At 44.0% G+C, this 20,742-nt stretch overlaps 1 protein-coding gene and 11 non-coding genes across 15 annotated transcripts in view; all 12 read right to left on the bottom strand.

Moving 5' to 3' along the window:
* Positions 1-20,742, bottom strand: part of atrn (attractin) — a 252,196-nt gene that overhangs the window by 44,772 nt on the left and 186,682 nt on the right. The window contains exon 27 of one of the 4 annotated variants that reach the window (XM_034674877.1): positions 7,095-7,295. The exons of the other annotated variants lie outside the window; for them this stretch is intronic. Within the exon in view, the coding sequence (XP_034530768.1) occupies positions 7,185-7,295 (111 nt within the window). The 3' untranslated portion in view covers positions 7,095-7,184. Of the gene's footprint in view, positions 1-7,094; positions 7,296-20,742 lie in introns of those variants that run through there. 4 annotated transcript variants of the gene reach the window in all.
* LOC117806938 lies at positions 15,458-15,564 on the bottom strand. Its single transcript, XR_004629841.1, has one exon. It is a non-coding gene; the product is annotated as a U6 spliceosomal RNA (small nuclear RNA).
* LOC117806937 lies at positions 15,940-16,046 on the bottom strand. The gene has a single exon (XR_004629840.1). It is a non-coding gene; the product is annotated as a U6 spliceosomal RNA (small nuclear RNA).
* On the bottom strand, positions 16,422-16,528 carry LOC117806936. Its single transcript, XR_004629839.1, has one exon. It is a non-coding gene; the product is annotated as a U6 spliceosomal RNA (small nuclear RNA).
* LOC117806935 lies at positions 16,904-17,010 on the bottom strand. The gene has a single exon (XR_004629837.1). It is a non-coding gene; the product is annotated as a U6 spliceosomal RNA (small nuclear RNA).
* LOC117806877 lies at positions 17,386-17,492 on the bottom strand. The gene has a single exon (XR_004629784.1). It is a non-coding gene; the product is annotated as a U6 spliceosomal RNA (small nuclear RNA).
* LOC117806876 lies at positions 17,868-17,974 on the bottom strand. The gene has a single exon (XR_004629783.1). It is a non-coding gene; the product is annotated as a U6 spliceosomal RNA (small nuclear RNA).
* LOC117806870 lies at positions 18,343-18,449 on the bottom strand. Its single transcript, XR_004629777.1, has one exon. It is a non-coding gene; the product is annotated as a U6 spliceosomal RNA (small nuclear RNA).
* Positions 18,825-18,931, bottom strand: LOC117806874. The gene has a single exon (XR_004629781.1). It is a non-coding gene; the product is annotated as a U6 spliceosomal RNA (small nuclear RNA).
* On the bottom strand, positions 19,300-19,406 carry LOC117806934. Its single transcript, XR_004629836.1, has one exon. It is a non-coding gene; the product is annotated as a U6 spliceosomal RNA (small nuclear RNA).
* On the bottom strand, positions 19,782-19,888 carry LOC117806932. Its single transcript, XR_004629834.1, has one exon. It is a non-coding gene; the product is annotated as a U6 spliceosomal RNA (small nuclear RNA).
* LOC117806879 lies at positions 20,264-20,370 on the bottom strand. The gene has a single exon (XR_004629786.1). It is a non-coding gene; the product is annotated as a U6 spliceosomal RNA (small nuclear RNA).

The following is a 20,742-nucleotide window of genomic DNA, read 5'->3' as shown; positions in this document are numbered from 1 at the left end:
ATGCTCATATAAGTAGGCTAGTTTTCTGCAGACCAGCTAAATGAAGCCACATTAAATCACTGTGGGTGTCACCGGCTGAAAAGTTTGGGAACCCCTGCTCTATATAGTTGGTTAGTTAGTCTTTATTTGTATAGGAGCCCGTGTGAAGCAAGTACACTGATACCAGACACTACAGCATTAATAGCTGGTGTGTGATGCCTGTCCCTAGATAGGCCTTTAAAATAAACAACAGTCAACAACAAATACACAAGAGATAATACAAAACAAACCTCTCCTTCTGCACTACCAGCACTCATTCTAATGTTATAATACTTTAGATTTCATTTGCAAAGGATAATTCAGCAAATTCTCATAATGACTGGAAGATGAAGTAAAGGGGTCGTGTATAGCGAACAGGTGGTTATGCAAATTAGGATCCCAACAGGGTGAGCAGGTCCCTGGATGTTGCTCTACTTCTCCCTATCAGAGATGGTTGGAGCCCGGTATCTCCTCAATCTACTCTCATACCTCTTTCCGACCAACGCCAACTGGGTTGCATTTTGTGGTTGAACTCGCAAAACCAACAAGGCACCCGTTTGTTTTTCTGCCAGCTCGAGCCCGTGGAAGAGGCACGTCATGATGTCGGATTTACGTGACCACTTTTCCCAGCAGTGCTAGTGCAAAAATTTCCTCACAACAACGGTCGACCACTGCTTTTCCTTGGAATCCATTAGTCTCTTTTATGTTTTCGCTGCAGGACAATGGCGGAAGCACTTTTGGTTTGTGTTTTTGATCACGGCAACCCTCACCCCTCGCCCCTGACATGAGCTGTTCCCAGTTCTAGACCAGCAAAGAGTTGGAGCCACTCTGGAACCGGTTTTCCTGGCCGGGAGCTGGTTTACTTGCAGTCGAAACATAAAAAAACGGTTCTCAATTGAGCGCCGGCCCTGAAACTGCCTCAGTTGAAAAGGGGTATCAGACCTGAGGCCTGTGTCAGAAAGCCGGTTGAGTCTGAGACAGACATTTTGCCACAGTGTCAACAGGCTGAGGTGATTTGTGCTCTACTCCTTGCCATGGATTGATTTGATATGACTTGAGTAATCAGGTTGTCCCTAGCATCTAAATTGCAGACTTAGTCAACATTGTTATGGAGTTCAGATCAATCAGAACCAAGTGCTTAACAAAGCCGGGTAATTAGTAAGACAGCAGGGTCATATTCAGATAATAACTGGCTCTCAGAAGTTAGTAAGAAATAGTGCAAGCTCTAATGAACTTTGCACTCTTGAACTGCGTCCTGACAAACACACACGCTGTTTATTTACACAGAAGCTGGCGAGAACAAGAGACTGCTGCCACACAGAATATCCTCCAGGCATGGATGTTGTCTTATTGAACCCCCTTCATCATTTAATTCTCCTTTTTACTCACTTCTCCTTCACAAACTATCAAGCTATTCAGAACCGATCTGGCATTGCACGCTTTTCTGCAGCAACTTTCCTTTATTAGCAGAAGTGGTGATGTATGCAGAGGGAAGTTCCTTTGCTAATTTGCAGGTTAATAAAACATAAATGTGATGAAAGAGAATCATAATATTACTTCTTGTGGAGGAGACAGAGTAAGAGGGTTCATAAGAAGGTCTCACATCAGAGTGACAGATTTGGGATCAGTCATGATGAGCAAAACCACAAGCAGAAGCTACAAATAGACATTGTTATGCATAATAGTGGAACAATAACAACCATAAAAAATGAATGAATCCAAACACAATGGCAAAGAGTTGCCTCATTACCATGTACACAAATAAGATCAGACTGAAACACCCGACATGCCCAGTGTAAGATGTTGTGCACTCTTAGCTGCTGCAGAAACAAATGGAGACGCAAATGAGCAACTCATTGTGCTGAGTCCCGATTTGTCATGATTAGACATCCTGCTGCGTGAGAGCATCTGAGAGCCAAAGTATGTGGCCTTTGAGAGCATGATGAATGCTGGGATTGCAGCAACACAACACACTGAGCATGCTTGCCATCTTGCACTAGAGCCTTGACTTATATATCAATCTATTAAACCTAACTCCTGTTAAGCGCTAATCAAATCTTGAGAATTAATGGCCAGCGAACCAAAGTCAAAAGTAAACTCCTGGGAAGACTCAGGTTTCACTCTGAGGTAAGATAATGAACTTAAATTCCTAATGAACTTAGTAAAGTTTGCCTTCTGGCAGAGTCAACTTCCATTCAGTGTGACGCAACAGGCCCAGGCGGCGGGCAACATCACAGTCTGGATGTGTGCGGTAAACAGCGTTGCAGAAGAAGAAGAAGAAGAAGAGAGGAATCTGCATGCAGACGACATCCTTTTTCATAAGCGGGGCTTCTTGAACAGCACAAAGGAGCAGAATTGATTTACTGGATAAAAAGCAGATGGAGGAGCATCTGAATGTTGAGGTAAACAAACTTTATAGATTCAGTCCACCCCTCTCAGCCTCTCTGCAAACAGCCTGCTCTCTTGTCTAACACGCAGGTAACCTCTGTTTAAACACTGACATTTGGCTGAACTCGTATGCTCTTTTTTGTCAGATTTACAGCTATATGTTTTGTAAAATACAGCTTTGAGCGGTCCACAATCGATAGCTTATGCCTCTGAACAATAAGCTGCTCAAAGGGAGTTTTTCTGTATGAATGCCAGTGTGAGGGCAGAGATAAATGTTTGTTGCTCAAGGGTAAAGTTCTGCTGAGTTCTGTATCAAACTGGATTGGAAACTACTTTGATGGCACTAAAAATAAAACTACTGCTTTTACAAGACAAAAATAACCATTCAAATATCAGACAGTGAGATTGTTTATTTTGAATCATCTACGTGTGACATTTAGTGGAATTATACTGCCTGGATAATTAGTCATGGGGAAATGATTTTTTTTTTAAATGTATTAATCTTTGTAGACCCTCCAAACATTATTCAATGGATTAATGAGGTCAGTTCATGTGCTCCTTTGGAGAAAATCACCTGTTCCATCAGAGGTAGCCCACAGCTGTTTCACAAGACCTGGGACCCCTGGATGGCCTATCTAGAGTCCGGTCAATACAATGTTTAACTTATTGGTACTATTACTTCATCTGTGTTCAAATATCAGCCACCTGTAGATGTGTGAGTAAAGTGTAAGGGGAAGATATGTATGTATGTGTATGTTACATTGAAGATTGTGGGTGCATCTCTCCTTGTAATGGCATGGTTTTGTTTTTTTTGTTCTTTGTTTTTGTTTTTGTTTTTGTTTTGTTGTTGTACTCTATGGTGTTTTGTAAACTGTTTGTCCGAATAAGAATGAAGAAAAATGAATAAACAGAATTTTCCAAAAAATAAATGTATTAATCTTTGAGATATTCCATATTGTCCTGATCTTAGTTAAAGGTGACATATCATGCAAAATTGACTTTTTAATGGTTCTCTACCTGAAATATGTGTCCCTGTCTACAAACCCCCCGAGAATGAAAAAAATCCATTCTGCCCCTGTTCTGATTTCTCCACCTTTCTGTAAATGTGTGTGAAACGAGCCGTTTCAGACTTCAGTGTTTTTGTTACGTAACAACAATATCCGGTCTGTCACGGAGTCAGAACTCGGAGCTTGTTCAGCCCATAGACTGTATAAAATAATACTGAATCCCTCCTCTGTTTTTCATTCCCTGCACACATGTGTGCTAACAAGAAGCTTAGGAGGGAGGCATGCTAGTTAGAGGCTATCTTAATAAACACAAAGGTCGGTTTTACTCCCCACGTCTGCAGATTTGAAGATCTAGTGGATGATTTTTATTTATCATGGATAAGTGCTAGTGCTAGTTAGCATAGCTACATAGCTACAAGTCGTAGCTGTAGCTGTGTAGCAAGACACACGTCTACATACTGACAAATAAAACAACATGAAACACTAAATCTGTGACCAATCCTTCAGAAAAGGTCCCGCTGCCTTTCTGGCAGAGGTCAGTTTTACTCCCCACGTCTGCAGATTTGAAGATCTAGTGGATGATTTTTATTTGTCATGGATAAGTGCTAGCGCTAATTAGCATAGCCACATAGCTACATGTTCATAGCTGTAGCTGTAGCTGTGTACCAAGACACACGTCTACATACTGACAAATAAAACAACATGAAACACTAAATCTGTGACCAATCCTTCAGAAAGGTCCTGCTGCCTTTCTGGCAGAGGTCGGTTTTACTCCCCACGTCTGCAGATTTGAAGATCTTGTGGATGATTTTTATTTATCATGGATAAGTGCTAGCGCTAGTTAGCATAGCCACATAGCTACATGTTCGTAGCTGTGTACCAAGACACACGTCTACATACTGATAAATAAAACAACAAGAAACACTAAATCTGTGACCAATGGTTCAGAAAGGTCCTGCTACAGGTGCCTCTCTGTCAGGATCAGATTCAGAGGGTTGAAGTAACGTGATCTCTGAGCAGCCGTGTATATTCAGCCAACATGTAAACATTAGATCAGCGTGCTGGAGAGCCGAGGCCACATCCACTTCCTGAGGGGGCGTGGTCAGAGAGAAAACAGACTGTTCTGAGGAGGACTGAAGAAGAGGGTTCTTCAGGCAGACCAAAATCTGATTTCAAAGTGTTTTTTTGAGCATAAACTTTAAAGACATGTTTTTGGGACCTCTTAGACCAATATATATTGATGAAAAAAGCGTGATATGTCACCTTTAAAGGGCCTTTATCGATTTGTTTGGCCACTTGGGGGCAGCAGAACAAGCTGCGAACACACGCTGAACTATATAAATGTTACCAACATGTTACCTCAACGTACTGCATTTGCACATCTTGCAGACATGTAGCCAGGGCGTAAAATGAACACCCGCCAAGCGCCAATGGCGGGTAAAAAAATTGTTTGGCGTGCAAAACAAAAACACACACCCGCCAGTGGCCGATGGAAAATGTTGTATTGCATGTGAGGTTCTGTTTTCATAATTTCGCCCATTTCTGCTGACTCTCAGGCTATTTTGACCCTTGTGGCGAGCTGTACTTGTCTTGTGATTTGGTGCGTCAGGAACGGCTTGACGTCAGCTACTGGAGTTTTATTCATTCCCTTTGCTTGAAGAAGCACGGCGGGAAGAGCGTTTTGAGGAAGATGTGGCGACACAATTCTGGCGTCGGGAACAAAGTAATGTCACTATACGATGTTTCAAAGAAAACTGGAAAAATGACGAGGCTGTTACTGTTTTTAATCAAATAAGGCATGATTTTTTATTTGGCCGGTGAAAAATATTATTGGCTGGTAAATTTTTGGAGGTCACTAGCCAATGGCAGTTGAGGTAAAAAGATCATTTTACGCCCTGCATGTAGCTCTTTAGCATTTAATCATTGTGTAGCTGCACAACTAACACATTTAAGTCACTCTCCTTTTAGCTATTCTGGTCTCCACAAACTCCTGAGGGACAGATCTGTCTCTCTTTTTTGGGAAGGTCTTTTTGCCTTTATTAGATAATACTATAGACTGTATAAATAATGGATGTAGTATCCGTGACGTCACCCATCTGTTTCTGAAGCGCTGTTTTGAGGCCAATCGGCTGCGGTGGCCATATTGGAAATGTTGAACTCAACATGACTGCTGTCGAGCGAGTGTGAGGTAAAGAGGCGGGCTTTGAGCCTCCTCGCCAACAGCTACAGTGTTCCCGCCTGTCAATCAAGTCAGCTGTGCCTCTCATAATGGAAAATTTCCCCCTGTACAGTGTGTGCCGATCCAGAAATTAGCTATCCAGACTACACTCGTTTTTTTGTACCAGGCTGTAAACATGTTTATTTCTGCTGTAAAGATCGTCTTTTTTTGAATTGGTGTGTATGTGGTTTCCGGTACTCCCGGAGCCAGCCTCTAGTGGATCCTTGATGAACTGCAGTTTTTAACACTTCTGCATTGGCCTCAGATCTTTAAACCGGAGGTTGCTGCTTGGATAGTACAGCTGAAGAGAGACAGGAAACGTGGGGAGTAGAGAGTGGGGGAAGACATGCAGGAAATGGTCGTGGCTGGGAGTCGAACCAGCGACCTCTGCAATGACTATATCCTCTGTATGTGGGGCACTTAGACCACTAGGCCACCAGCGCCCAAAGATCTGTCTCTTTAGGTGCAGATTGCTACACTTATTCCACCACCTAGTCACAATCATTGTCTGTAGTATTGAGTTTTTCTCTGTTTTTTGTGCTGCAAAACGCTTGCTGCTGCTGAAAATGTGCATGAGTCACTGACATTTCCAGAATAAAATAATTTTAGGGTGACCTCTTCCTCTCGTCCAATGACTGCTGGGATAGGCTCCAGCCCCCCGCGATGAGTGGTAACAGATAATGGACGGATGGATACTTTTAGGGAGGTTATTTAAAGATCTACATGGGTTTTGTATCTGGAGGTTGCAAGCAACAAACAACAAGACCGACAAGAGGAAGGTTTTTGGATATGGACCTCCTTTCCTTTGGCTATGATAAAACTTCACCAGTATTATCACATTGTGAGATCTTGGATAGAGGCCACACTGATATAACAAAGTCCAACTAAGCAACAGAAACAACCAACATGTGGCTCCCTCTCTCCAGAATTTGGAACCAAGGTTGGTGATTCAACAACAGGAACGCTTCACATTCAAACTGAACTGAAGTACTTTTGATACAACATTTTAAAGAATAATCTAAGAAGATTTTACATCAAGCTACTTCAAGACACTTCTTTATTTAGTTGTCAGGTTTGAGACTTTGACAGCAGTACAAAAATAAGCCACCTTTTCCCCTTGGCTTAAGCCTGAGGTGTGAGTCTTGTTAGAGATGATGGCGTAAGTGTTATTTTATGTGCTTCTTCATTAACCGACACACTGAAGTAATTAATGCTGTCTGTGTTGCTGTCTTTGAATGACAGCAGAGCTTAATGGGGTGTTAGCTCCATGTGAGGCAATGATTCGCACCCAACACTGATCTATTGACACGCGGCATGTTTCCAGACGTTTTAATGATGAGCTCAGTTTTTCAAGCTTTCAGGGTGTTTGTTTGTTTGTTGTTGTTGTTGTTGTTGTTGCATCCTCCATGTTTCCTCTGTTCTGTGAGGGTTCTTATTCAAGCAGAGAGCATTGCAGACACACTGTCACAGTAAGTCATCCATAGATAAGTTTTATTTGACAGGTACATTTAAGAGTCTCTGACAACTTTTACTTCAAAATTTGTGGTTTATATTTATGTAACAAGTCCCAGATTCTCTTTATCTTCAGCCCTCCTCTCTAACGTCTGGACTGCAAACATCAGGTTATGGACGTGTGAGAATTCAGAGCCGTCTTGGATAGAGTCCTACAGAAGATACATTTCACAAATCTCATTATGCCGTGCAGTGAGTAGGCAGCTGCTGTACAGCAAACACTCAGCACTCCAAAGATAACCAGAAGCTAGTGGAGTTACAGTGCAATTCGCCTACTTCTTAAATTGGCTCTTAGTTTTCTGCAGGGTAGTCACTGTATGTGTGTGAGTGAGAGTGTGTGTGTGTGTGTGTGTGTGTGTGTCTACGGGAGCAAATATCTGACTGCTGCAGAGCAAACTGTGCATATATAAACCTCATTATAAGGCGTATGCAGAGAGCTGGACACACACACATGCAGGTGGTGGTTTGGAGAAACCTGCACATGAGCAATCAAGTATGGGCGTGCATATTTCCACAGATGCAAATGAATTCCCTTTTACACTCGGAGTAATATTACAAAAGAGCTCATGAGAAAAATGTGCCTGCAGGTAAGGTTGAAATGTGTAAATTAATGCATATAGTGGAGACATAATTACAGTACAAAAACATGAAAAGTACAAATCCATCTTTAGCTCTGTGCCTGCAGAAGTCTGCTGTTTAAATGCTGACATTTAAAGCACATAAATTAACATAGATGACCGTTTAATCATTATTTATAAAGAAAAGGAAACACACCTCTTAGTCTGTGTTGCTCTTTCTGTGTGTCCTATGATGACAGAATTTATATAATTGGATTCTAGACCGCATTTCAAATATAATAAGCACTTCTAAGACGCCATCTCTGACATGGCAGAGTTGGAACATAATGCAGATTACTTGAAAGAACACCAAACGATTGTAGACCACTTGGAGCGAGCACAATAAGATGTGTGAACAACATTGTGATAACACACAGTGGTGGACGAAGTACACGGCTTCACGTCTCATCACTATCACCTCTCTCTCTTACTCCCCTCTATCTGTCTTTCCAGACCCAACTCAGTCGAGGCATGATGGCTGTCTAACATGAGTCTGGTTCTGCCTGAGGTTTCTGCCTGTTAAAAGGAAGTTTTTCCTCACCACTGTAACTAGCTAAATACTGCGATGTGCAATGCTCATGATGGATTAAGGTGGGGTCAGACTGAGTCTTACCCTGTCTTGGTGTTGGGTCTCTGTTCATAATTTGACATAGAGTGGTCTAGACCTCCTATGTTTGTAAAAGCGTCTTGAGATAACGTTTGTTGTGATTTGGCGCTATACAAATAAAGATTGATTGATTGATTGATTGATTACTTAAGTTAAAGTAGAAATACTCGAGGTCAAATATTACTCCAATACAAGTGAAAGTTGCTCTGTCAGATTATTATTTGAGTTAAAGTACTGAAGTACTTCCTTGTAAAAATACTTAAGTATTCAAAGTACTTCTTAAAATATCTAAAACGTTATATTTTCACAATACATAAGTGCAGTCAGGAATACATAGGAGTACATTCTGTTTATTTAGAAACCATTACTTGAAATCTGTAAAAACTAGGTAAAGACTGATTATCGGCCGGGCCGATTATCGGTGCCGATATTCGGCATTTTGATGCATTTCGGCATCGGCCTTTTTTTTAAAATCCGACGGCCGATAAGAGATTAATTTAAAACTGGGTTATTTTGTCTCTGATGCAGCCGCACCACCAGATAACTCCAAGTAGAGCATACACCTAAACCGAATCGAGTGCTCGGGTCAGAATCTTTCAAAATTTCAAAATGCTAAATCCCGTGGCAGACATGACCCCGTCTGCAGAAACCGTAGCCTAGCTTGTGTTCCATTTCTCCCTGTTAAATAAACATATGCCTACAGGCATTTAAACAAAGTTAAGTGTTGGAGTTGTATTATTAAAAATTTTGACGCCAATATTTCCCCTTTTACTGCAAATGAATATCTGCTCTAAATATCGATTATCGGCCTCCTTGACTACTAATAATCGGTATCGGTAATGGCCCTGAAAAAACCATATCGGTCTATCTCTACTAAAAACTAAACCATGGAATAAATACAGCAACTAAGTTACTCCAAGTACAGACAACTTAGTTTGAAATGTTCATCTGGAATGAAACAAACGTTACATAGCTCAACACGCTTTCTCAGGTTGGACAGTGAATGTTTGTATGTTTGAACAGAGTGGGAAACAAGGAGAACATTTCAAACGATACGTATCATTCTTCAGTGTTTCCCCTACCATTATACAGGGGGGACAGGGCGCCCCCCCAACAGCGGCAGCCGCCCCCCTTGGAAGTTCAATACATTTTATTTTCTATATAGCGCCAGATCACAGCAGAAGTAATTGAGGGTTACCTCTCTTATAGATCAGGTCTTAAACTTGTTCTTTTATTAAACAGACTAAATATCCTTATGTTATTGATCTTATTTACATGACAAGATGTCATTATGCTCATCTGCTCTCTGTATCGCATGGCAGAGTTCTGCCCCGATGCGCACACAGACACACAAACACGTGCGCTCACATACACACATCACAGCACAATGATACGATAAATGTTCATCTACAACTCGTTGTTTCAAGACGAAAACGATACCATGACGAGCTGAAGTGCATCACTGATAATACAAACTCAGATGAAATCTTAAGAAGGACCGTCGGACATTAACAACTCATATTTTCCCCGCTGTACGTCTAATCTTTGGAAATTAAAACTATGCAATCCTGTTACAGGCTGAGTTATTATTGGAGGGGCGCAGTGTTAGCTTGGTCTCTACCTGCAGCAGGTGTGCTGTGTGAACCAGTCACCTCTTCATTGAGGATTTTTACCCCCCGGTGTGCTGTGAGCTGACTGTCGCTGCAGGTGCATTCAGGGACCGTCGTAAAAGTGCAATGCTGACCTGTATTTTGCGTTCATGGCATTCATGTTTATTTGAATCAAGAGAATCAGATATAGTGGTCACATGAAGAAAGTTTTATTTTGACTTTTTTGCAGGCTAGATTATTTCACTTAGGATATTACAAAAGCAAAAGTGTTAAAATAGTGAAATGTTGACGATTTTAAAACCCTGATACCGATATCTGATCGACTGCATGAATTCTTAAAAAAGCCCCAAGGCTGTAAACCTAGGGGAAACACTGTTCTTCATTTCAAAAACCTCTAACACGGGCTGAAGATATGGACATGGGTGCTCAGGTGGAGAATTATAGCCATCATTACCACCTCTACATGAACTGCCTGATCTGAGTGAAATTTGCTCGACGATCAACCGTGGAGACACACGATATACAGGTACGACTAAACCACTGAGACAAACAGAACTACACAAACACAGTTTACTGTCTTAGGATCAGATTTCAGAAAAGAGAAGGAAATTCATGAGCTGACTTCAAAGCAAAAGTAGTGAGTAACTAGAGCATTGAAAGAAATGTAGTGGAGTAAAAGTAATACGTTTCCCCAAAAAATAATACTCAAGTAAAGTACAGATACTCAAAAAATGTACTTAAGTACAGTCCATCCATCCATTATCTAGACCGCTTATCCCGTTAGGGGTCACGGGGGGCTGGAGCCTATCCCAGCTGGCTTCGGGCGGAAGGCAGGGTACACCCTAGACAGGTCGCCAACCTATCACAGGGCCTTAAGTACAGTACTCAAGTCAATTTACTCTCTTACTGTCCCCCACTGATAACACCACCTAATTAAGGATCATACACTCTTGATTGTCTGAAAACAGAGGCTTATTTGCAGATCTAGAAGACAAGAAGCAACATCAGAATTAATGTGGATTCATTTGTCTTCCCATCTGGAGAATGTAAGACTAAGTAATTCATCCTCTTTTAACATTTGCTTTGGTCTCAAGAGAGAAAAAGTCTGGCTCTTACAAACTAAATGTGCTACCATGAACATTAGTAAGTAGTTAGCTTTGTTAGTCTGTCAGCCTATCAGAGCTTTTCCTCTGAAGACAGCCTCTCTCTGTGTACCTGGGAACTTTGCTGAGTGAGGCCATAACACCTTCACAGTCGACTTCAAGCTGCAAAGCAAGAAGTCAAAGAACTCAGTGGATATGAAGCAGATTCAACCTAAAATCTCTCTCACTGTTAAATATATAAAAATAACAATTAGCTGCAGCCCCAGAACATATTTGTAAACTCACAAATACTTTCATTCACATGCATGCTCAAAGAAGCTGTCTGAGGGAATTGTGTTTGAGCATTCTCAAAGTGAGCAGCGGCGTGCCAAAGAGATTGAGTGCGTCAGCAGAGCGCACAGAGGGAGGGCGAGAGGGAGGGGGGGAGGAACAAGTGAAATGCAGGAGAGACGCAGAAGAGACGCAGAAGAGAGAGGGGGAAATGAAACTCAGGAAGATGTTGGAGAGGGACAAGTGATGGAAAACACAGAGAAGAACAAAACAAAAAGCTTGGGAGAGCAAAAAGAAGGAAATGGGAGCAGAAAGAAAGACAAAGGCGTTCAAAGAGTTTGCCCCTGGGAGGAGGGGATGGAGTGCCAGATCGCCTGGGCGTGGAGAACACATACACACACACACAACCACAGATCAACACATACACACATTCTGCATGTTCTGTGGTTACCCTGCGCACGTGGATGTACTCACACACACACACACGCCCCTCAAACTCAGCGCACTACATCAAGACATTTATTTATTGATGCATCTGTTTAAAAATGCTGTCAGTGAGAGAGCTCTCAATCATCCTTCAGCATCACTGAAGGAAAACTGTGCAGTGAGAAGGGAGGGAAGGAAAGAGAGAGGGATGGAGAGGGAGAGAGAGAGGAAATCTTTGTCTGTGAAGCGACGTTAGCTGCTTCTCTCTCTCTTCATCTTTCCATCTCTCCGGCAGTGAGGTGTAGAGGATGCATGCTGTGAATACTGACAAGGGAAAAGGCTTTGATCCCTCCCTCTCTCTTTCTCTCCGTCACTCTCTCCACATCTTTTTTGTCTCTTCTCCTCTCTATTTCTCCCTCCGTCACTCTCCAACTCTCCCTCTTCTTACCACCGGCCTCCTGCAGTCGGTGCCGTGCGCCTCTCCAAATTTCACACCCTCCCTCTTCTTTCTAAAATGTGTGCGTATCTCTCTCTCTCCTGTATCAGCTGTATACTTTGAGCAACAGCACCGCTTCTGCAATGTTAATCAATACTACATCAAAGGGGTGCAGCTGATTAAAAAAGCAAAGGAGAAGGAAAAACAATGAGAGGTGAGGAAACTTCAGAAAGTGTGTGATGAGACGAAATGGAAAAATTAAGTGAAGTGTAGGAAACAAAGGAAGTTCTCAAATAAAGCAATTACTGAGAAGATTCGCTGAAGGAGCATTTAACCAATAAAAACAGAGAGCACTCGTAAAAAGCTCATTTCAATTCTTACTCTAAGGTGCTTTCTGAAGAGGGATCATTTGGACATTTTGCACTAGAATACTGAGCTTCTGAGTGAAGTATGGTTGACATAGCGTGGTAGTTTAACATGTGATAGTATGATCCTGGAATGAGGCCCAGCATGAGTTGCCAAGCAAAACATTCAGGTCAAGAGATGTTTTTGTAAAACACAAGAATTATGCACAATTCTTCTTGCCAAACTCAAAAGGTAGAATGCGTTAGCGTCTGTTCGAGATGTGCTTTTTACCTTTCTAACACGGGGTTATTGTGAAACAGTGTTTTGTTAGGTTTCGACACAAGTACTACACTGTGATGCTGGCAGCAATGAGGCTAAAGTAAAGCATGAGAAGCCAAGAAAAAACATCCATGGCAAGAGTTGCATGTTTCAAGAACAAAAAGACAAGACAGCAGCTACATAGTTCAAATTTCAAACAAAAACCTATCACGCATTTTTTGTTGTTCCACTGCCAAATACACCAGAAAGATAGCAGGTGTTGGCATCTGCTTCAAGGCCTGTTTTCTTAATTCCCTCCACATTGTTTATTTTTAAAGATAGATTTTGGCCTTTTTGCCTTTATTTTATAGGACAGCTGAAGAGAGACAGGAAATGTGGGGAGTAGAGAGCAGGGGGAAGACATGCAGGAAATGGTTGACCAGCTGGGAATCGAACCGGCGACCCCTGCGACAAGGACTGTAGCTTCTGTATGCGGGGCACTTAGACCGCTAGGCCACCTCCACATTGTTAACGAAACTCAGAGCTGGATTAGCTTTAGACCCCAGAACTTATTTGGGAAGTTTAGCTAAGATATAACGGTGATCCTTAAAGGCACTATGAGGAGTTTTTAACTGGCTGAGAAACAGACTGAAACTGATACTGATGCCTCTTTATGACCCTCAAAAGCAAACAAGACCATCTACAACAACACTGATACCTTCTCTGTTGTCATTATAATGCCTGAAACTGCTCTGAGGGGGGTAGGTGTCAGAACAGATGATTGACATCTCGCTTTAGAAACATCCTTTTTCAGCTGTTTTCATTGCAAATAATCACATTGTGTGATAAATCTAAATGTTAAAAGACAACAGGATGAGGTTATTGTCTGAAGACACTTATTTTGCAGGTACAGGACAAGAGATAAGAGGTATCACTTTGTCCACAAGGGGGCGCCAGAATCGATACAAGCTAAAAGTTCCTCACAGCAGCTTTAAATATCAACTGTGTTGACACTTTCTGTCTAACAGGACTGTTTCACCTGTCTCCAGGGTGAATGTCCTGAATACACCACAGGGGCCAGAAGGTACCCACAAGAATGGAGGGAATGAAGAAGGAACAACTGCACATCCAAGTGAGCACTTAAAACCTGCAGATACCCCAACTGGGCCTTCATCAAGACCTCCACCAAAAAGCTGATTTCCAACAGAGAGGAGAACAGCATCGTTATTCCATACCTATCTGGGGTCTCTGAGAAACTTTGGAGGATCTTCAACAAACACAACATCCCTGTTCACTTCAAGCCATCCAACACACTGAGACAGAAACTGGTTCATCCCAAGGACAAAACACCTCAGCACAAACGGAGTAATGTAGTTTATGCCATACAGTGTAACGAAGATTGCAGGGAACGGTACATTGGTGAAACTAAACAACCTCTCCACAGACGCATGGCCCAACACAGAAGAGCCAGCTCCTCAGGCCAGGACTGAGCCGTACATCTGCACCTCAAGGACAAGGGACACTCCTTTGAGGACAGCAAGGTTCAGATCCTGGACAGAGAAGAGCGTTGGTATGAAAGAGGGGTGAAGGAAGCCATCTATGTTAAGCTTGAACACCCTTCGCTAAACAGAGGTGGTGGACTAAGACACCATTTGTCTCCTAGGGTCCGCTTGTGCAAGGGTCAGGGGAGATGTCACGGTTATACACGTCAGAAAAACACTTGGAAATATCAGTACTGATTTAATTTGGGACAGAGCCAGACTGAATATACATCTTGATGCAACTATTGTCCACATCAAAAGATTGTTCTATTTCCAGACTTCTCACATGCTTGCCTGTCAAAGCTGATGCTAACAATCCCACAGATGGGTCTGATATGGTTAGCAATTACAAGGGCTGTATACAAATTACAGTGTATCACTGCATGTTGGTATCGGTGGGAGGAGCAGCTGAGAGCAGCCTAAATTAAGTGATGATTAAATAAATAAATGAAATTTCTGGCAGGCTGTCAGTCTCCTCAGATATTCTTGTCACTAACGGCTGAATAACACCTGGAACAGATCCAATTAGTCTCTGTTCTCCGATGGTCAGCTCTAATATGCAAACAACACAATCAATGAGGCCTGCTACGCTGTTTGCATAATCATGACCACTTCTTTTAGTCTGAAACCACACACCTGACTCTTCCACCATGCTTATTTATTATATATTGATCCTTCACTTGCACTGTGTGACTTGTTCTTAGCCCTCATTTTTACTGACATGTTTATGCGCATTGTGCTAATATGAAGCTACATCATTTTCACATGTTTTCAGAGGCAGAAAAAATCTACAAGTGAGCTTAAGCAAGAGGTAACAGAGCTGACAAAGAACGTAAACCAAGGTGCTAAAGTGGTTAAAGAGAAGAGGAGAAAGAACTCTTCCTGACTTCAACAAGTTTGAAAATGCCACTTACTGACTGTCATTTTCTGTATATATGTATCTGAAATTCACATATGGACTGTGGCCAAAAAAAACCATGTGTGCGAAGATGCTCATTCTGTGTACATTATATGGTTTACAATCCAAGTCCATTTTCCAGCACAAGGGCCACACAGACCACTCAGTTTCTTCTGAACAGATCCGGGAAACAAGGGCAGCTTAAAATGTGGAAACGCTTCACGAATTTGCGTGTCATCCTTACGCAGGGGCCATGCTAATCTTCTCTGTATCGATTCCAATTTATTATATGTGCTGCCGGAGCAAGCACATTTCTACCCCTTGGTTGCCTAGCTCTTGTACCGTGTGCCGGCAGAGTGACCCCTGGACCGCGGTGCAGGCCAGCTGGGCTGGAATCCCTGGAAGGCTGAAGCCTGAACATCCTAACTGCATGTGGGATGAGGAGAAAGACCTCTTCCTGACTTCGACAAGTTTAAAAATGCCACGTACTGCCTGTCATTTTCTGTATATATGCATCTGAAGTTCACATATAGACTGTGGCCAACAAAACCCCTCTATGCAAGGATGGCCATTCCACTTACATTATCCCCCACGGGGGATCGACAATCCAAGTCCATTTTCCAGCACAAGGGCCACACAGACCCCTCAGTTTCTTCTGAACAGATCCGGGAAACAAGGGCAGCTTAAAATGTGGAAACGCTTCACGAATTTGCGTGTCATCCTTGCGCAGGGGCCATGCTAATCTTCTCTGTATCGATTCCAATTTATTATATGTGCTGCCGGAGCAAGCACATTTCTACCCCTTGGTTGCCTAGCTCTTGTACCGTGTGCCAGCAGAGTGACCCCTGGACCGCGGTGCAGGCCAGCTGGGCTGGAATCCCTGGAAGGCTGAAGCCTGAACATCACAACTGCATGTGGGATGAGGAGAAAGACCTCTTCCTGATTTCGACAAGTTTAAAAATGCCACGTACTGCCGGTCATTTTCTGTATATATGCCTCTGAAGTTCACATATAGACTGTGGCCAACAAAACCCCTCTATGCAAGGATGGCCATTCCACTTACATTATCCCCCATGGGGGGTGGACAATCCAAGTCCATTTTCCAGCACAAGGGCCACACAGACCACTTAGTTTCTTCTGAACAGATCCGGGAAACAAGGGCAGCTTAAAATGTGGAAACGCTTCACGAATTTGCGTGTCATCCTTGCGCAGGGGCCATGCTAATCTTCTCTGTATCGATTCCAATTTATTATATGTGCTGCCGGAGCAAGCACATTTCTACCCCTTGGTTGCCTAGCTCTTGTACCGTGTGCCGGCAGAGTGACCCCTGGACCGCGGTGCAGGCCAGCTGGGCTGGAATCCCTGGAAGGCTGAAGCCTGAACATCACAACTGCATGTGGGATGAGGAGAAAGACCTCTTCCTGACTTCGACAAGTTTAAAAATGCCACGTACTGCCTGTCATTTTCTGTATATATGCATCTGAAGTTCACATATAGACTGTGGCCAACAAAACCCCTCTATGCAAGGATGGCCATTCCACTTACATTATCCCCCACGGGGGATCGACAATCCAAGTCCATTTTCCAGCACAAGGGCCACACAGACCACTCAGTTTCTTCTGAACAGATCCGGGAAACAAGGGCAGCTTAAAATGTGGAAACGCTTCACGAATTTGCGTGTCATCCTTGCGCAGGGGCCATGCTAATCTTCTCTGTATCGATTCCAATTTATTATATGTGCTGCCGGAGCAAGCACATTTCTACCCCTTGGTTGCCTAGCTCTTGTACCGTGTGCCAGCAGAGTGACCCCTGGACCGCGGTGCAGGCCAGCTGGGCTGGAATCCCTGGAAGGCTGAAGCCTGAACATCACAACTGCATGTGGGATGAGGAGAAAGACCTCTTCCTGATTTCGACAAGTTTAAAAATGCCACGTACTGCCGGTCATTTTCTGTATATATGCCTCTGAAGTTCACATATAGACTGTGGCCAACAAAACCCCTCTATGCAAGGATGGCCATTCCACTTACATTATCCCCCATGGGGGGTGGACAATCCAAGTCCATTTTCCAGCACAAGGGCCACACAGACCACTCAGTTTCTTCTGAACAGATCCGGGAAACAAGGGCAGCTTAAAATGTGGAAACGCTTCACGAATTTGCGTGTCATCCTTGCGCAGGGGCCATGCTAATCTTCTCTGTATCAATTCCAATTTATTATATGTGCTGCCGGAGCAAGCACATTTCTACCTCTTGGTTGCCTAGCTCTTGTACCGCCTGCTGGCAGAGTGACCCCTGGACCGCGGTGCAGGCCAGCTGGGCTGGAATCCCTGGAAGGCTGAAGCCTGAACATCACAACTGCATGTGGGATGAGGAGAAAGACTTCTTCCTGATTTCGACAAGTTTAAAAATGCCACGTACTGCCTGTCATTCTCTTTATATATGCATCTGAAGTTCACATATAGACTGTGGCCAACAAAACCCCTCTATGCAAGGATGGCCATTCCACTTACATTATCCCCCACGGGTGATCGACAATCCAAGTCCATTTTCCAGCACAAGGGCCACACAGACCCCTCAGTTTCTTCTGAACTGATCCGGGAAACAAGGGCAGCTTAAAATGTGGAAACGCTTCACGAATTTGCGTGTCATCCTTGCGCAGGGGCCATGCTAATCTTCTCTGTATCGATTCCAATTTATTATATGTGCTGCCTGAGCAAGCACATTTCTACCCCTTGGTTGCCTAGCTCTTCTACCGTGTGCCGGCAGAGTGACCCCTGGACCGCGGTGCAGGCCAGCTGGGCTGGAATCCCTGGAAGGCTGAAGCCTGAACATCCTAACTGCATGTGGGATGAGGAGAAAGACCTCTTCCTGATTTCGACAAGTTTAAAAATGCCACGTACTGCCTGTCATTTTCTGTATATATGCCTCTTAAGTTTACATATAGACTGTGGCCAACAAAACCCCTCTATGCAAGGATGGCCATTCCACTTACCCCGAGGCAGGTGGACAATCCAAATCCATTTTCCAGCACAAGGGCCACACAGACCACTCAGTTTCTTCTGAACAGATCCGGGACACAAGGGCAGCTTAAAATGTGGAAACGCTTCACGAATTTGCGTGTCATCCTTGCGCAGGGGCCATGCTAATCTTCTCTGTATCGATTCCAATTTATTATATGTGCTGCCGGAGCCAGCACATTTCTACCCCTTGGTTGCCTAGCTCTTCTAACGTGTGCCGGCAGAGTGACCCCTGGACCGCGGTGCAGGCCAGCTGGGCTGGAATCCCTGGAAGGCTGAAGCCTGAACATCCTAACTGCATGTGGGATGAGGAGAAAGACCTCTTCCTGACTTCGACAAGTTTAAAAATGCCACGTACTGCCTGTCATTTTCTGTATATATGCCTCTGAAGTTCACATATAGACTGTGGCCAACAAAACCCCTCTATGCAAGGATGGCCATTCCACTTACATTATCCCCCACGGGGAATCGACAATCCAAGTCCATTTTCCAGCACAAGGGCCACACAGACCACTCAGATTCTTTACTACAGGCCGGGGAAACAAGGGCAGCTTAAAATGTGGAAACGCTTCACGAATTTGCGTGTCATCCTTGCGCAGGGGCCATGCTAATCTTCTCTGTATCGATTCCAATTTATTATATGTGCTGCCTGAGCAAGCACATTTCTACCCCTTGGTTGCCTAGCTCTTCTACCGTGTGCCGGCAGAGTGACCCCTGGACCGCGGTGCAGGCCAGCTGGGCTGGAATCCCTGGAAGGCTGAAGCCTGAACATCCTAACTGCATGTGGGATGAGGAGAAAGACCTCTTCCTGATTTCGACAAGTTTAAAAATGCCACGTACTGCCTGTCATTTTCTGTATATATGCCTCTTAAGTTTACATATAGACTGTGGCCAACAAAACCCCTCTATGCAAGGATGGCCATTCCACTTACCCCGAGGCAGGTGGACAATCCAAATCCATTTTCCAGCACAAGGGCCACACAGACCACTCAGTTTCTTCTGAACAGATCCGGGACACAAGGGCAGCTTAAAATGTGGAAACGCTTCACGAATTTGCGTGTCATCCTTGCGCAGGGGCCATGCTAATCTTCTCTGTATCGATTCCAATTTATTATATGTGCTGCCGGAGCAAGCACATTTCTACCCCTTGGTTGCCTAGCTCTTGTACCGCCTGCTGGCAGAGTGACCCCTGGACCGCGGTGCAGGCCAGCTGGGCTGGAATCCCTGGAAGGCTGAAGCCTGAACATCCTAACTGCATGTGGGATGAGGAGAAAGACCTCTTCCTGACTGCGACAAGTTTATAAATGCCACTTACTGCCTGTCATTTTCTGTATATATGCCTCTGAAGTTCACATATAGACTGTGGCCAACAAAACCCCTCTATGCAAGGATGGCCATTCCACTTACATTATCCCCCACGGGTGCTGGACAATCCAAGTCCATTTTCCAGCACAAGGGCCACACAGACCACTCAGTTTCTTCTGAACAGATCCGGGAAACAAGGGCAGCTTAAAATGTGGAAACGCTTCACGAATTTGCGTGTCATCCTTGCGCAGGGGCCATGCTAATCTTCTCTGTATCGATTCCAATTTATTATATGTGCTGCCGGAGCAAGCACATTTCTACCCCTTGGTTGCCTAGCTCTTGTACCGCCTGCTGGCAGAGTGACCCCTGGACCGCGGTGCAGGCCAGCTGGGCTGGAATCCCTGGAAGGCTGAAGCCTGAACATCCTAACTGCATGTGGGATGAGGAGAAAGACCTCTTCCTGACTGCGACAAGTTTATAAATGCCACTTACTGCCTGTCATTTTCTGTATATATGCCTCTGAAGTTCACATATAGACTGTGGCCAAAAAAAACCCTCTATGCAAGGATGGCCATTCCACTTACATTATCCCCCACGGGGAATCGACAATCCAAGTCCATTTTCCAGCACAAGGGCCACACAGACCACTCAGTTTCTTCTGAACAGATCCGGGAAACAAGGGCAGCTTAAAATGTGGAAACGCTTCACGAATTTGTGTGTCATCCTTGCGCAGGGACCATGCTAATCTTCTCTGTATTGATTCCAATTTATTATATGTGCTGCCGGAGCAAGCACATTTCTACCCCTTGGTTGCCTAGCTCTTGTACCGTGTGCCGGCAGAGTGACCCCTGGACCGCGGTGCAGGCCAGCTGGGCTGGAATCCCTGGAAGGCTGAAGCCTGAACATCACAACAGCATGTGGGATGAGGAGAAAGACCTCTTCCTGATTTCGACAAGTTTAAAAATGCCACGTACTGCCTGTCATTTTCTGTATATATGCCTCTGAAGTTCACATATAGACTGTGGCCAACAAAACCACTCTATGCAAGGATGGCCATTCCAGTTCACATTATCCCCCACGGGGGGTGGACATTCCAAGTCCATTTTCCAGCACAAGGGCCACACAGACCACTCAGTTTCTTCTGAACAGATCCGGGAAACAAGGGCA

The sequence above is a fragment of the Notolabrus celidotus genome, chromosome 22, assembly GCF_009762535.1.
Source record: "Notolabrus celidotus isolate fNotCel1 chromosome 22, fNotCel1.pri, whole genome shotgun sequence".
In the NCBI taxonomy this organism is placed as follows: Eukaryota; Metazoa; Chordata; class Actinopteri; order Labriformes; family Labridae; genus Notolabrus; species Notolabrus celidotus.
Note: the sequence above shows the minus strand (reverse complement) of the source record. Positions and strands in the feature narration are given on the sequence as shown.